At 35.0% G+C, this 17,736-nt stretch overlaps 2 protein-coding genes across 2 annotated transcripts; one reads left to right on the top strand and one right to left on the bottom strand.

Moving 5' to 3' along the window:
• Positions 1–6,731: 6,731 nt before the first annotated feature.
• LOC139191569 (uncharacterized) lies at positions 6,732–7,052 on the top strand. Its single transcript, XM_070812479.1, has one exon. The coding sequence runs from the start codon at positions 6,732–6,734 to the stop codon at positions 7,050–7,052; it is 321 nt and encodes a 106-aa protein (XP_070668580.1).
• A 7,072-nt stretch (positions 7,053–14,124) lies between these two features.
• LOC103407015 (agamous-like MADS-box protein AGL29) lies at positions 14,125–14,977 on the bottom strand. Its single transcript, XM_008345980.3, has one exon. It carries the CDS (start codon positions 14,934–14,936, stop codon positions 14,232–14,234), a length of 705 nt encoding a protein of 234 aa, XP_008344202.1. The 5' UTR covers positions 14,937–14,977; the 3' UTR covers positions 14,125–14,231.
• Positions 14,978–17,736: the final 2,759 nt, after the last annotated feature.

Raw genomic sequence — 17,736 nt, 5'->3', positions numbered from 1 at the left:
GACAGTACTAGTTTACGAAATAGTGATAATACTAGTGTTTGGTTTAAGAAATAACCAGTACTTAGTTTACGAAATAGTGATAGTATTATTACTTGGTTTAATAAATAGTTTATTTAGTTTACGAAATAGTGATAGTACTAGTGTTAAGTTTAAGAAATAATCACTGTTTAGTTTACAAGGTGTTCGGTTTAAGAAATAGTCAGTGTTTAGTTTACGAAATAGTAATAGTACTAGTGTACAGTTTAAGAAATAGTTAGTGTTCAGTTTACGAAATAGTCAGTGTTCAGTTTAAGAAGTAGTGATAATATTAGTGTTACATTTAAGAAATAGTTAGTGTTTAGTTTAAGAAATATTATTCAATTTAAGAAGTAGTCAATGGTCAGTTTAAGAAATAGTGTTCGGTTTAAGAAGTAGTCAATGTTCAGTTTAAGAAATAGTGTTCAAATTTAAGAAGTAGTAAATGTCCTGTTGTTTGGACCCAAATTTACACCATCGGTCCGTGCAATCAAGGCCGTTGAGTAAGCGTAGCTCCTAACCGTTGGATGGAAAAATGAAGATAATTTTGTTATTGTTAAATGATATATTGTGGTTTTAATCATGATATTATCTTTTAATAATATATCAATTTATCTAAACTAAATATGATCGATATCATGGTGTTTGTTTGGAAATGGGTTTCTCTGCATGGGATAATATTAAATGAGAATGGTTATATAATAATCATTTGTCAGAAGAAGAATTGCCATTCATTTGCAATTCTTCAGTGGGACATGCATACACGTGGAAGGCAAACAATGTGATCAAGGTAGTTTTTTGGTCTCCTTTATTGCCAAGTCTAAGAGATAATGATGGCATCTCAAAGATAGGTTGTTGCTTATCTTGAGAAATCTTTGATTGAGACTCTAACTGACCAGTTTGAATTGAAATCAAATCCTGCATTAGTGTGAAGTTGCGCCACACATTTGTTTCTATAAATACAAGGCTACAAACAACGGGAAGAAGACCTCAAATTCAACACACAACTGCCTTGCGCAAACTCTCTAAACAACTTTGAGATTTTTTATTTTCTCTTTTCGCTGACACATCTTTCGTTGGCATCAACAACACTGTGAAAGCAACCAGTGATATCTTCAGTCGGCATAGATAGCTATGTCGTCATAAAATCAGCCGATCTCGCAGCATCTTCCGTTGGCATCAACAACACTGCGGCGAGAATGGTTGGTTACCTATCCAAGTCTCGGTCGAGAAGGATTTTCGAATCCTTATTGATCGAGGTCATCTCATTAGCCTTCTCGGCGAAGTGAGGTGTTACAGCTTACTGAGCTCGGCGCATTGCACGCCGAGTTATTTTATGATTGGATACTCTTAAGTGGGATTTAGAGTTCGGCATTTAGACGGCCGAACCACATTCACTATTAAGACTTATATCCGCTTTGAGTATTTGTGCCTTTACACTTTAGTGTCGATTCGGCGTGAGTTTACTCTGACGAATACCATCACTGTGACCGAATCCGACGACGACGATTCGTGAACTTCGTAAGAATAGTAGCCTTGTCTTCAGGTTCGAGAACCCAAGAGGTCGAGACGTGTTCCTTCCTCAACCGCAATCGCAAGACGCAGAAGTCAGCCATGCACCAAACGTAACATCAATAAATTTTACTCCTCTGCCGACGAGTTGGCAAGCCCCGCATTCACCGAAAGATGTAGTTAGCTCGTAGATTACTCGGCCTGCGCGCCACGTAGGCTTGGTAGTTTGTAAGGTCAACACCTGTTTAAGAAATAGTTACAGTATAAGTGTTCATAAAACTGAATAATAAAGTTTTTCTTTATTTTTTATCATGTAATATTATTACTTAGTTTATTCTCAAAAAATTGAAAGAATAGTCAAATAAACAAGTAATAAAATAAAAATAAAAATAAAAATAAAAAATAAAATATTTATGGAGTGAGGTGAAAGGAGAGAGAAGAGTGGGGAGAGGTGAAAAAAAAGTTGATGTGGATAACGGTTGAGTGAGAAAGTGTGTGTATGTGTGTGATGTAATGCGTAGTCCCGCGCGTCACTATTTGTTGATTTTTTATTTTTTATTTTTTGTTATTATGTAAAACTTTTTGTCCTTTTCATTAAAATTTGAATCCTTTTTATTAAAGTTTAAGCCATTTTTATTAAATAAAGTTAGTAGATAGTTTTTGGTTAATTAAAAGTTTTGAGAAACCCTTTTCATTAAAGCTCCCTAGATTTATAGAGAGATTATATCTATTTTGAATGCAGAAGATTTGATCTAAAATTTGAATGAGGATCCTCTCTGGATCCACTTTGTAAGGATCCTAGAAATTAATTAATCTTAGTCATGCATCGTACATCGTGTGACTAGCTTTCTTTAGGTATTGTTTGTGTTCAGTTTTAAATAAAAAATTCAAAATTATTTACGGCAACAAGATGACTGATGAACAAATATGATGAACTGATTAATCACTATGAAAGTTTAGATAACTGAATATGTCTCATCATTAATGGCTTATCTTGCACGTCTTTTATTTCCAATCCATCTCGATCCAAAATTCTTTTAGACTTCACATTTTTTGTCCACATTCTCATGATGTATTGGCTAGACAAATCTACAATATGAATACTTTTGAGAAAAAATATAAATATGCGTGTATGGAATTCCTTTGAATTCAAATTTTTGACAGGTGCACTTTGCAAAACTAGAAACTTTTTCATAAACAATATGTTGCAATTACGAGCTTTCTACATCAACACGTATAACAACTTAAAATAATTGTTTGATTGTGATGATTAACCCCTACAAGGGAGCAAAGTTCACACTATACTTACTTGTGTTGTAAGTCGTATAAAAAACAATTACATCACCAAAAAAGAAGTACGCATTTGTTGCAGTGGAATTGACCCAAAAACGACAACTCAACCTATTTTCCTCACCTTAATCAACTTCAAAATAAAAAGATAGGTTCTTTTCCTTTTTTGAATCAAAATATTTAAGAAGAATTTCAACATCATGTCCCTTGATTTCTTTCTGCAAATCTCTTTCTACGTTTCTCAAATCTTTATCAATACATCCAACATTTGCAATTCCACATGCTCATTTTCCATTATTTTGAATTGTTGACTTGTAGGTACATTTGCACTACTTAGTGTTTCCATGTAAAGCTTCTTTACTTTCGAAACTTTTCAGTGTGAAGGTAGTAGGTATGCCTCTGTAGGTGTTGAAAGTACATGATTATGACACTCTTTAAAATTACAAATAGACCACTTCATCCCAGACTTGTCTTGACAAATGCTTAACTTTGCCTTACAACCCACACATGTTGATCCAAGATTCCTTTCTTCCTTGGTTGATGTATTCTTCTTTATTTTCTGATAAGTCTCATCTAGTTCGCCTTCCTTTAAATAAACAAATTGTTTCCAGGGGATTTCATTCGTTCATTTTTTCTTCTTACTTGAACCCATATGACACTAAATCTAACTTCTCGAGCATATTGATTGTAAAAATCATATGCTTCCGTTATTGATCCAAATTCTTTGCCAACTATGGGATTATGTTCATCTACAACTTGTTTGAGGTAAGGTCCCTTGGGAAGATTATTCTTCCATCATAAAGCAATATGCAATTAAAATTAAAAGTGAAGCAAAAAAGAAAAAAATAAGAAAAAAAAAGGAAGAAGAAGAATGTGTTAAGGTTGAACCACCACCACAAAGGAATATAAAATAAAATGGTTCTCAATTAGGAGAGCATTCCTAGGTTACTATGAAACACAATTAAAAGAAGAATGGTGCGGATCACATCAGTGCTTAAGTTTCCATTCTACCGAAAACATCAACATGATACTAGTCTTTTTCGACAACAGTGACCGGAAAATTGGGAGAAATTGAAATCAATACAACCACAAAAGAAATACCTTTTCGTAACTTCAAAGAGAATTTCAATTTTTCGAGGACCCTGTGAAATTGGAAGTCGTGCTACTCTCCTTTAGAACCAGGTCTCCTTTGGACCCAAATAAACTGAGCCTAAGGATCAAAGGATCTGGATTGTTGAAATTTGAACAAACGGCTACAATTATTATAACTTTTAGAGGGGCCCTATCTTTGTAGCCATTTGATCAAATTTCAATAGCATGGACTCTTTGCTCAGGAGGCTCAGTTTAGTTGGGTCCAGAGAGGATCTGGTTCCCTCTCCTTCAACCTACAGTTGTAGAAATTTTGAGCGTGAAACCTATTTTTAATTTTGGCGTGTTTTGATTTTGTTTAGGTGTAAAAGGGTTATATAAACTCATTAGTTTTTGTCCTCGCTAGATTAATTCTATGGCTTTTATAAAAAAAGTTCATCACAGATCCATAAAAAGAGGACCTTAGAGCATCTCCAATAAAGTCCCTAAATAGGGATAACCACTAAATAAAATGAGTATAAAACAACTATTGGGACAAAATGAATCTCCAATGGATCAGAAAAGGAGTCCCTAATGTATACGGACTCACCAGGTACATAGTGTATGTCCTCACACATGAGGACTGTAGAAGGACAACCTTGTGACACACCCCAATCTCAATATCATCTAATCATTAGGATGGGCACATGCTGGCTAACATCTAAGGGTGACGAAAGCCAATCTAACATGCTTATGCTAAGAACATGCAAAACATGTATGCAAATTTGGTGCGAAATAAAGTAAACATAACTAAAAATGCGTAACTCAAACATGATAATGTGTGAACATGTTTAGAGCATACAACTAATCAAGATTATCAGCGGAATGAATATTATAGGAAAAGTGTGATTACAAAGAAAAGGTCCTACCTAGAGAAAATGACTCGGAACTACCAATACGGGAATGCCTCAACATCGGAATCATATGCCTTATTTCTAAGTCCTGAAGAGGGCACCAAAACAAAGGGTGAGTGGATCAAAGATTATAATAATAATAATAATAATAATAAGACCAATTTTCTTTTTGAAAATACTAAACCCCCTCCCCCTCCCCCAACACACGTTTTGAAAACACCATATCATACTACATAGTAGGTTTTTCTGAAAACTCTAGCATGCCATGAAAACGTTCATAAATAGTATAACCATGTATTTAAATAGTGGCATCGTAATCGCCCAAAGGATAATCCATTATATGCTCGTAAATCATAAAACTTTGTACTTAAATAAGGATATCATAGTTGCCCGAAGGCATATCCATCACACGAGGGTGAAGCTGCAAGACACTGGGTTACGCTAATGAAGAAATATGGTAGGCCTATCACCCGAATGAAAAGTTGTACAACTCTAGGTTACGCTAGATAAGAAAAGGTACATAACACACTGACACTAGTCGTGGCTAGCGAAACTGTCCGAACTGGTTTCGCCAGTGAAGCTGGGAGTATGTCATAAATATCCAATACGCGTAACATATCACACCGAATGCATCATCCCGAATGTGAAGCTGTATGACATTGGGTTGCGCCAGTGAAGAAAACATCATAAAGTACCTCAATATGTGTAAATTGAGTCATATGGCCACAGATAAGGACATACTCACGTTGTGTGCATGTGTTGTATGATTGCCCACTAAGTAAGGACAGAAAACATAAATCACATTTTTCATATCAAACCTCAAAGCTTAAAAGCTCAAACATCATATCATAAATGTAAGAACTTAGTTTGGACTATACAAATTATGATAAGGCTTAATTCCAAAATATCTTCAGTTAATGTTGATCAAGAGTTAATAATAAGGTTAAAACATACTCATTGAAAGTAGGACCATAAGATACACACGTTGAGATAGTGGAGCAACCCATGATTACCATTAAGTAGAAGTGCTTGAGATTATCAACTAGTGTCCATAATGGGTGGTAGATAGTTAGATGATCACTCTATAAATATATTGATCCCTGCTCATGGAAAGTGTGCATTCCATTAAGTATTCTAGATCCATTACTGGAGTGAATTATAAGGTTTTCCATTGAGTAAAAGAGTGATCCCTATGCAAGTAATAAAATGTCAGGCAGAATTCTTGTACTAACACTGCACAGGCATGAAAGTTAGTTTAACAAGTTGTAGCATTATCCTTGTCATATACAAAGTAACAAATGAATTATTATCCTAATGAGTTTTTACATTTGGTATCAGAGCCAAGGTTTTCTTGGTTGTGAATTCAGGGTTATAGCTTTTCATTATGTTATATATGTCTATGTTGTCTTCTTTAGTTTTTGTTTTGCAGAAAGCTTGTACGAAGAAGAAATAAAATCAGTAAGGGATAAGGAATAAGAATCATATATGATAGAACAATTGTTTGAAAACCTTCATCAAAATGGGGTTTTATGAAATATTGTGTCTTTAAGTTTCCTATCAGAATTGTAGTTCATGATTTATAAGGTGCATTCATTTCTTTTCAAAGGAAGAAGTTGAATGAAAGGTTCAAATTATTAACTAGAGTATGAGATTTTGATGAACAATTGAGCCAACTATCGTTTTGTCCAAAGACTCAATAATTTTTGTAACTTAATGGTAAATCAATAATAGACATACTGAAATGCATAATGTGCATGTATTGCAAATAATGCGACTTGCTCAAAGGTGTTGTATTATTCTGTGTTAACACCTCATTTATCATTTCATGTGATTAATGTGTGTTGAATGTCTTCTTCAATGAATACTAATTCCCTCAACTTTTCCTCAATTGAGTCCTTAAATGGAGGGAACGATAAGAAATGGTGACAAGATATGGAGATCATGCTAGGGTTGATGGACCATGACTTGGCTCTTAAGGAGAATGCACCATCTACATTAACTTCTGCAAGCACTGCTGAAGATAAAGTTAAGCATGAGAAGTGGCATAAGGCAAACAGAATGTCACTTATGGTCATGAAGAGGACCATTAGTGAGACAGTTAGAGGAGGCATACCTGCATGTGACAAGGAAAAAGACTTCCTGGATGATGTGGGAGCCAAATTCAAAGTATCTGAAAAGGCTGAAATGGGGAATTTGATGACTACATTGACGTGGATGCTGTTGGAAAACTTAAGTACCTTGAAGTCTCTGTGAATGAAACTTTTGATGTTCATATGGCCCTCAATTCACTATAGATGCATTTGAACAACTCAAGGTTTCATATAACACACATAAGGAAAAATGGGGAATGGATGAGATGATTTCCATATGTGTGTAGGAGGTGAATAGGCTCAAGAAAGGCAAGGTTGAATCGGTGAATTATGTGCATGCAGGAAATGGCAAGAAACCTGTGAACATTTGTAACACTTTCAAGCCTTATAACTCCTATGGTACTAATGTCGTTGGTGCTTCTTCCTCCTCTAGAGGGCCTCAAGTTTATAAGGGAAATTATGAAAGCATTAAGTGCTTTTTTTGTAAGAAGCCTGGTCACATGAAAATGGACTGTGAAAAGCATAACAAATGGGCTGCTAAGAGAAGTATTAAAATTATAAATATTTTTGTTTGTTTTGAATTAAACCTTGTTGAAGCCCCCTCCAAATACTTGGTGGTTTGACACTGGCTATTCGATGCATATTACCAATTCCTTGCAGGGATTCACAAGAAGGATTTCAACAAGAAATGAAATTTGTCAATTGCATGTTGGGAATGGAAATAAAGTAGTTGTGGAGGCAATAGGCACCCTCAAGCTTAGACTGTCAAATGGTTTTATTTTAGAGTTGTTTAATGTTTTATATGTAACTTATTTGAGAATGAGTTTAATTTTAGCTTCCAAGCTTGTAAAATCTGGTTTTACTTTCATTGGAGACAATGAAGTATCAGAATTTCTTTGAAAAACAATTTGAATGAAGTACTTGGTATTTGTCTTTTAAGTAATGATCTTTGGCAGCTACTGTGCAATGTTTGCGTTGATTCAAGTTGTTTAAATATTGATTCCATTTTGTCGCTTAAAAGACCTCTCATGGATGAACAATCTACTGTGCTTTGACATAGGCGATTAGGACACATTTAAAAAAAATAAATGTCTGATAAACAATCTTGCCAAATTTGGATTTGTCAAAACTCAATGATTGTATCAATTGTTTCAAGGGAAAGTTAACAAACAAAAGGAAATTTGGTTCAATTAGGAGTAAAAAACTTCTAGAAATTATAAATTCAAATGTCTGTGGTCCATTTCCAAACTCAACAATCTACAAAAATGTCTATTTTGTGACCTTCATTGATAATGTTTCGAGATATGGATATGTATATTTAATCTCAGAAAAATCAATGGTTTTAAATTGTTTTAAAGTTTTCAAAAATGAGTTTGAGAAACGATTAGACATGAACATTAAAATCTTGAGGTCTAACATAGGGGGAGAGTACCATGGCAAGTATTCTAAGGAATGGTAAAATAAGGGACCATTGGCTGTGTGTTTTGGAAGAATGTGGTATACAAGTACAATACACCAATCCTGGTAGTCCTTACTAGAATGGCATGGCACAGAGAAGATACAGAAGCTTGAAAGAGATGGTAAGATATATGATGAGCCCCACAAATTTGCCTATATTTCTTTGGGGAGAGGCGTTAAAAATGGCAAAATATATATTAAATAGAGACCAAACCATGTTAGTGGATAAGACTCATTTTGTTAAATGGACTTTTAGGATGCCTAGTTTAAAACACTTACATATTTGGGGGTGTAAAGCCGAAGCCATGATGTATAACCCCACAAAAAAGAAGCTTGATTTAAGGACAGTGAGTTGCAATTTCGTTGGTTTTCTAGAAAAGTCCAAGGGATATAGATTTTATACTTTCACTTTGATCACAAAAATTATTGAGACTAACAATGCCAAGTTCCTTGAAGATGAAAATAGTCAAAGTTGTTCACATCAACCTAGTTCATTTTCGAGGAAGTGGGGCCTTCATTGTCTTCTGAGCCGAATCAACAAACAATGGTTGACATGCAATCGTTGCCCTTGCATGAAATCACAACCACTGAAGCCACTACAAATGTGGGTCTTCCTCAGTTGCAAACTATGCAGCATGAACAACATGAGCAAGTCAATGAGACGATGAATGTCATTATTAAGAATGAAGAAAAATAAGAGATAACCAGGAGAGTGTCTTAAAGAGCTAGAAAACCAGCCATCTCTGATGGCTATTTGTTGTATCTACACGAGGAGGAACATTAACAAGGTATTGAGGATGATTCATTAACTTTGGAGCAAGCTATGAGTAGTGACAAAGCTGTTCTTTGGCAACAGGCTATGAATGAAGAGAATGAATCAATGAACAAGAATGCAGTTTGGTCATTAGTTGAGTCAAATAAAACAATGAGGCCCATAGGATCCAAATGAGTATTCAAGAGAAAAAGAGATTCGAATGGAAATGTAGAGAGATATAAGGCAAGATTGGTTGCCAAAGGTTTTACACAGAGGGAAGGTATAGATTACACTGACGCTTTTTCACTAGTGTCATCCAAGGATTCATGGAGAATAATACTTTCGTTGATAGCTCATTTCGACCCTGAGCTTCATCAAATGGATGTCAAGACAACCTTTTTGAATGGAGACTTGGAAGAAAACATTTATATGCAGTAGCCTTTGGGTTTCATTGAAAAAGGAAAGGAAAAAATTGTTGCAAGTTGAGAAAGTCAATTTAAGGATTGAAACAAGCATTAAGGCAGTGGTTCCTTAAATTTGAGGAGAAAATTACAACTTTTGGTTTTACAGAAAACAAAATTGAAGACTGCTTGTACATTAAGGTTTATGGTTCGAAGTTCATTTTCCTTGTGCTTTATGTTGATGACATACTTTTGGCTAGCAATGATTTGAACTTGTTGCTGGAAATAAAAAGGGTGCTAGGCAAAACATTTGATATGAAAGATCTTGGAGAAGCATCTTTTGTTTTGGGGATAGAGATCATACAAGATAGAAAGAGAAATCTATTAGGTTTATCTCAGAAGTCTTTTGTAGAAAAGGTTTTAAGGAGATTTAATATGCATGCAACAAAGCATGCAACACAAGCCATATGCTTCAAACTCAACAAGAATCAGTACCCCAAGAACAATCTAGAGAAACAAGGCATGCAACACAAGCCATATGCTTCTTTAGTTGGAAGCCTAATGTACATTCAGGTTTGTACAATACCTGATTTAGCTTTTTGAATCAGTGTTTTGGGCAGATTTCAAACCAATCTTGGGGAACAATACTGGAAAGTAGCTAAAAAGGTAATGAGATACCTTCAAAGAACTAAAAGCTTCATGCTAGTCTACAAAAGGGTTGATAATTTGGAGCTACTAGGGTATATAGGTACTAATTTTGTAAGGTGTGTGGATGATCAAAGGTCCACTAGTGGGTACATATTTTTCTTAGCTAGAGGTGTTGTGTCTTGGAGAAGCCAAACAAAAAACCCTAGCAACATCCACAATGCAAGCTGAATACATTTCTTGTTTCAAAGTCATGGAACAAGGGCTATTGCTAAAAAATATCATTTCATTTTTAATGGTGGTGGATTCAATTCCTAGACCATTGGTCATTGTGACAATAATTCAGTAGTTTTATACTCCAAGAACAACAAGAAGTCCTCAACTACAAGACTTACGAATGTGAAGTTTTTGTCGGTGAAGGAAAATGTCAAGAAAATAGTGTTGTCAATAGAACACATTGATTCTGTATCAATGATTGCATATCCTCTCACAAAGCCTCTTGCAATGGGAATTTTCAAACAGTATGTACAAAGATGGGAGTGCTAGAGTCATTTGATTCTACTGAAGCGTAGCAGTAAAAGTTAGTATGTTTCAAATTTTCAGTACATGATTGTGTGTTATTGCTTTACTTTTGTACGTGAAAATGTATGAACTCTATTGCTTGGATAAATATGCATTATGAACTGTATTTCATTCAGGCTGAAATATTGCATGAAAGTTATGCATACATGCATACATGCAAACATGTACTGTAAACATTAAGGGTGCAATAGACCATCATTGCTGATTTTAAGAAAATGCCAAGACAATAAACTCATAAAAGGTGATTAAGTTAAAGTATGATAACTTAATTAAAGGGCATAAGGATGTTGTGTGGGAGTATAATATTTGAACTCTCATTCATTCAACGTGTAAATGCATCATGTGTGACTGATGAAAGAGGGATGTAATTTCAAAATGCTTGTGCTAAAGTTTGCACAAGATTTTCTAGGGTTCGAACTTATAAATTAGTCATGACAGATTTATGAGGAATTATAGAACCATATTGACTCGTGTGATCACTAAGGAACTGACGTTGTTGAAACATATATTGATGATTAAACATGATTTGTAAAGTCCAAAGTGGGAGAATGTGAGAACTTAGTTTGGACTATACAAATTATGATAAGGCTTAATTCCAATATATCTTCAGTTAATGTTGATTAAGAGTTAATAATAAGGTTAAAACATATTCCTTGAAAGTAGAACCATAATACACACACATTGAGATAGTGGAGCAACCCATGATTGCCATTAAGCAGAAGTGTTTGAGATTATCAATTGTTGTCAATAATGGGCGGTAGGCAGTTAGATGATCATTCTATAAATATATTGGTCCCTGCTCATAGAAAGTGTGCATTCCATTAAGTATTCTTGATCCATTACTAGAGTGAACCATAAGGTTTTCCAATGAGTAGAAGAGCGATCCTTGTGCAAGTAACAAGACGTCTTCTTCAAGTAGAATTCTTGTACTAACACTACACAAACATGAGAGTTATAGTTTAACAAGTTGTAGTACTATCCTTATCATAGACAAACAAAGTAACAAATGAATTCTAATCCTAATAAGTTTTTACAATAAATCCATAGGAGCGTTCTAGCTCAAATCATCATATCATAAACCAAACCTTTCGCACTCAAAAGCTCGAAATCTCGTATCGCAAATCATAGAAAATTTCTAACTTAAAGTATAATCATAAATCATATTCATAAATATTTTCATGAAGAGTAAAATCAGGAAGTCATACTTTTCATGAATGCAATCCTAGTATTTTTATAAAATCATGCAATTTGAGAAGGGGTCCACCCATAGTTACTCTGACGTCGAAGAGTCGTTCAAACTAAGGGGGACGGGGTGGCCGAAAAACGCCTGTAAAAATCACGGTTCTTGCTGAAAAACTGGGGAGAGCTTCCCCAGTATTGGTCTTGTTCGGAATCGTCGACAACTCGCAGGGTGTTTGATAGGGGAGAAAGTGAACAGCGGAGGCCTTGTCCTAGGTTCGTGATGAAGAGGATTAGCTGGTGGTGGTGGTGCTCGCCAGAGTGGCGAGGCCAGAGGTGGTGCCTCTTGGGTTTTACAGAAGAGGGAGAGAGTGATGAAAAATAGTTTAAGGGAAAGAGAGACGAGGGAAAGGGTTCAAAAAGTCCCCCAAGAGTTTGGGCAAGAAAATGACACGAGGAAGGAGGGGAAGTGGGGTGTGGACCCCACTAGCCACAAAAACTCACCAGAAATTATTAAAATAACACAAATATCCAACCCTAATATCTTGAATAGTGAATTGAATTGACTACTTTGCCCCTTGACTTCGTAATTCCCTAATATGATCATCGTAACTCTGAACTCGATTCTGCTTGTGCCTATGCTTTCGTAGCGACGAATACTACTAGAATATACTAAAAGAATGGGTCAAATGTGTCACTACATGATGGCCAACGAAAGTCAACACTCTCGCCTTTAGGTGCCTTTTGGTCATTTCACACATTTGGTATTAAAATACTGTAAAATCAGGGACCGATCCTAACACCTTGAGTGGAAAAAAGGTGCCACAATCTTGATTGAAGCTTTTAATGATTTTCATGTTTTTAATTTCAATGCTTTCAATTATTTTGAAAAAAGGTTAATATAAACAAAAATAATGTGCATCTTCAATGGAAAACGGGATCCACAATCTTGATTGAAGATTTTAATGCTTTTAATTAATTAAAAAAAAAGGTTGACATAAAAAAATGTGCACCTAATCAAATTATCACCTAAAAGCCTAAAAACTTCAAATTTAGAGATTCTACTATAAGGACTCAACCATTGGAGGCAATATTCATTTAGGGACACAAAGATTCCCTTTAAGACCTTAAATGAGTACTCTTAAGTAGTGGTTGAAGTTCATAAATATTAAAAAATCACTAAATCGACACCTTGAAACTTGTGGAACATTATTAAAGAATATAAAACACATGGAAGAATTTTTTTTTTAAATTATTTTAGCCGTTGGATTTAATGAATTTATAAATATAAAACTAAAAAAACACACATATATGGTGGGCTAGCCCACTAAACCAGAGGGAATCCTAGGCTAAATTTGCTTCAAAAATGAGTTTTGGGTTAAAGCTCATATTTGGTTCAAGAGTTGGAGCAAGTTGAGGTTGGTTTAGAACATAAAATTTGGGTTTTACTCTAAGGAACTTTAACGAAAAACACCCGGTTCTATTCACTTTAACGAAAAACCACATTTTTACACTAAAAAGTCAATTCTGGTACTATTCACTTTACCCTTTATTTTGTCCTTATGATTAAAACTCAAAGTTTTCAAACCTTTTTCATTAGTTTTCCTTTTACTCTAAGGGTTAGACTAGGTTAGGAGAGCATTCCTGAGTAAAGCTATTAACAATTTTTCTTTGCCATATATGTAGCTGGAATTATTATCTTTCTCACTACTTTAATTGTGTGGTTGCAAGCGAACACCATATGCAAGAAGGCGCTATATACAAGTGTAACATGGGGTGGTCTCGAGTTGTAATCAAACCTGAATGTGGCATGAAAAACTATTCAACGGTTTAACTTCTAGAACTTTAATAGAATACAAGCAGACAACGAAAAAAAAAAATTAGAGTCTAACAACTAAAGCAATCGAGAACTAATGTTTATTGTCATGCTAAACAAGCTGAACAGCAATAGCAGAAACCACACGTCCACAAGCACATGGTGAAACCCCATGCTCTGAGCAACAGAAACACCATAATAAAGTTCCCAAACTTCTGCAGTAAGAACTTCCCCAAACCCTAATTTGACATCAAACCTACAGAACATGGTTTCGGTTACGTATCTGAAAAGGTAAGTGTTTTGTTTCATTGTTCTGCATTACTTATATACCACATGGCGAAAAGATCTAAGAAAAATTCATCATCCAGCAAGAATTTTATGAATATAGCACAAGATGGCATTGCTATATCAAAATAAAGGAGCCCAAACATTTTATTGCACAAACATAACAACATGATTAACAAAAAATGAGAAAAAGAAAACAGAAATAATCAAAAGTACTCTAAACTAGATCCCAAAACCATGATAACCACCACCAAATTGGCCACCGTGACCACTAAAACCATTTGTCATCATTGGGAGATGACAAAGTCGATGAACTGCTGGAATCGGTGGAAGCGCCCCCGGGTTCAACGTCCCATTCAAAATCTTCATCTCATGAAACCTAGCAGCAACCTTCTTCCTCACATCCTCTAATGCGATCAAGTAATGCTCGACTTCCTGCACATCCAACGCATCCAAGTCAACACTCTCATCCTCCCACCAAAACCTCTCATCACACCCACCCACTACACCCATCACAACCTTCTTCATCTTTGCCGCCTCTTTGACCTCCGCAACTCTCTTCTTCTGTTCCTCCAACTCCCTAATAGCCTCCATGTAATCCTTGTTGAACTCTGCCACGGGAACCCTATTAGGGCTTTGATCTCCTGCCGTATCATCAGACACTGCAGGAGGAGTTACCCCACTGCAATACCAGTCTAGAATGGTGTCCATGCTAGGGTGCCCATAGCAAAACACTTTTCCTGCTGTCGAGAAAACAATGACCGCCACATCAGCGCCGCACAAAACGCTCAGTTCCGCAGCCTTCTTGAATATACCAGCGCGGCGCTTGGAGAAGGTGACTTGTTTGCTGTTAAGGTTCTCAAGTTTCTTGATCTCGATCCTCTTTCGACCTTGGGTCTTCTTGGGAAGATTTTTTAAGAGAACCATGGTGATAATATTGGAGTTCGATAAAGATCAAAGAGGACCGTTAACACTAACTAGCATTAGCACAAAGTAAACATATTGTATGGTGGGTTCATTTAGGAGAGTTTTCAATTGTCATTTTGTTTGACTTTGCACCTAATTAATTTCTAATTTTTTGCGAATTTATTTTCTCAAAACTTTTAATTGATAGGATTGATGATGAGGAAGACCATTAGTGCACTATACCTGTTTGATCCTAATTTGTTAAATATATACCAAAATATCAGCATTAGATATTCATATACCAAACGATGTGCAAGGTTAATTAATTCAAATTTGAATTATGAAACTAGTTAAATTTAATTAATTTCTACCTTTGTGATTAAGTAAATATTTACAATTATGTTTTGGACATTATAATTTGAGTTTTGAGTATATGTATAAGTAAAAACTTGAAGCCCTTACGTTAAATATGTTTTCTTTACCATTAATTAATATATTAAGGTGTTCCTAAGTTTCTGCTAGAACTACTAGAAAATATATAGAAAAAAGGAATTAATAATTTTTTTTTCTACATTTCCTAAATTTTGGTGTTTTGAAAACTTTGGTGAAATTGTGTCTGTGTAAATAAGAGACAATTAGCAGTATCTTAAGCAGAGAAGATTGCGGCTTAATTACCACAATTGAAGATTAATTTAAATCAAATCGAATTTTTTTTTTTCAAACAAATGTTCTCATAGATCAATTAATTGCCACAAATGCAGATGTTTTGTCCAACCACATAAACGATGCTATGGTATAACTTACAAAGGCCTTGCTTTCGGCCTGCTGATAAATTGTCTGTTACTTTTTTTTTATTTTTTTATTTTTTATTTTTTTTATTTTAAAGGAACAACTAGTGACAAACCATGTTTATCCATCGTTTTCGAGAGCCAGAAAGACTCACAGAGCCATTCCAGCCTCCCCCTAGCCACAAGTCTGGCACCAGTAGCGGGTTTCGAACTCGAGACCTCCAGTTTTAATTTGAAGAAAGTCTTGCAATCTATTTTTTACCACTAGACCATCAGCTCGTAGTTGATAATTGTGTTATTTCATTTCTGTCCTCTGTGGCTTGCGTTTAACAAACTGGCAGGCACCGGCGGAACTACTAACAGGCTGGGGTGGGCTTTAGCCCAAGGAAAAATAGCAAGCGGACCCTAATACTTTATATATGAACAAATAGTCCTTATTATAAACATGTAGCACTCACTATGAAAAGGCAATTATGATGTCTTTAAATTCGCCCTATATTAAATGGCTTTTTAGTCAAAATAATTCTTGAGATTTGCATAACTCCTTACTTTGGTCTCTGAGATATAAAATCAATAGAAGTGGTCCCTGAGTTTGTCCACCATTAATCATTTTTGTCATTCAGTAAAAAATCTTCATTAAATAAGAATAAAATGACCAAAATACCTTTAATTTTATCAAATCATTTTGGTGCATTGTTTATTTATCATTTTGATCCTTATCTAACATAACTTTGCACGAAATTACCAAAATGATTGATGGTGGACAATCTCAGGGACCACTTCTACTGGTTTTAGATCTCAGGGACCAAAGTAATGTGTTATGCAAATCTCAATGACTATTTTGGCTAAAAAGCCTATTAAGAATAATGTTTGGCTACTAAAAAATGAGTAGGAAAGCTTACTTAAAACTCTTCATGTTCGAATTACAGAGGTTTATATTTAAAATCAGAACCGTTCATATTATAAATCACTTTGTAATGATTATCTCTGCAATAGTTCATTTGTTTTTATACAATTTGATAACTAAATGACCTTAGTTTTAACTAAACTAGCTGGTGGCCTAGTGGTAAAGGGCAAATTGCGAGGCTTCCTTCAAACTAAAAATTGGAGGTCTCAGGTTCGAAACCCACTACTGGTGTGGAAGCCAGACTTGTGGCCAGGTGAGGCTGAAATGCCTCTGTGAGTCTTTCTGACCCTTGGAAGGGCTAGATAACCATGACTTGCCACCAGTTATCCCCTCTTTTTTTTTTTAAAAAAAAAATTTAGTATGAATGTTCTAATCATGAACACAAAATCTTATGAATCACAATGAATAGTTTTGAGTAGGAAATCCTACTTATTCTTTGAGTAGCAAAGTATATATTAATCCTATATTAACTAGAGGGTTTCTCTAGTGGGGACATTGCTAAATAGTAAATACATGCGCTATTTTCACATATCGTTTTGACCATTTCTACGGCTGGTGTGAAATTAAGGATGGCAACGGTTCGGTTTGGGGACGGAAATGTCCATCCCCATAACCACAAAAATTAACCATATCCATAACCACAAATTAACCATCGGGGATTATCCATAATCATATCCACTGGGTAACGGATTTTCAATCGGTTATCGGTTATATCCATCTTCGTCAAATAACAAAAAAAAAATTTATATTCATCCAATTGACGCATTATAAATTTTAGTAGATACTAATTCTGTCATTAAATAGCAACATCCAATTACAAAAAACATAACAATATATTTGAAGTTGTTCATGATAACATGCACCAATTTCTTGACAGCGATACTCTTAAAGAGAGATGAATCTGATAAACTTGTAACATTTGATAATTGATATATAAAATGATTCAATGAATTAACTTGGTTGAGCATAACAATAAGAGTATTGAATTGATGAGGTTATTGGTATGCCCCATGCATGGTGCATAATAAAGATAGCATAGGGTTTGATGCATGCATAATGAATTAGTATAGGGAGGGTTCGGTAAATTGAATAAAATTATATTATATATCAAATATATACATGTATA

Source organism: Malus domestica, chromosome 02, assembly GCF_042453785.1.
Source record: "Malus domestica chromosome 02, GDT2T_hap1".
Taxonomy (NCBI): domain Eukaryota; kingdom Viridiplantae; phylum Streptophyta; class Magnoliopsida; order Rosales; family Rosaceae; genus Malus; species Malus domestica.
Note: the sequence above shows the minus strand (reverse complement) of the source record. Positions and strands in the feature narration are given on the sequence as shown.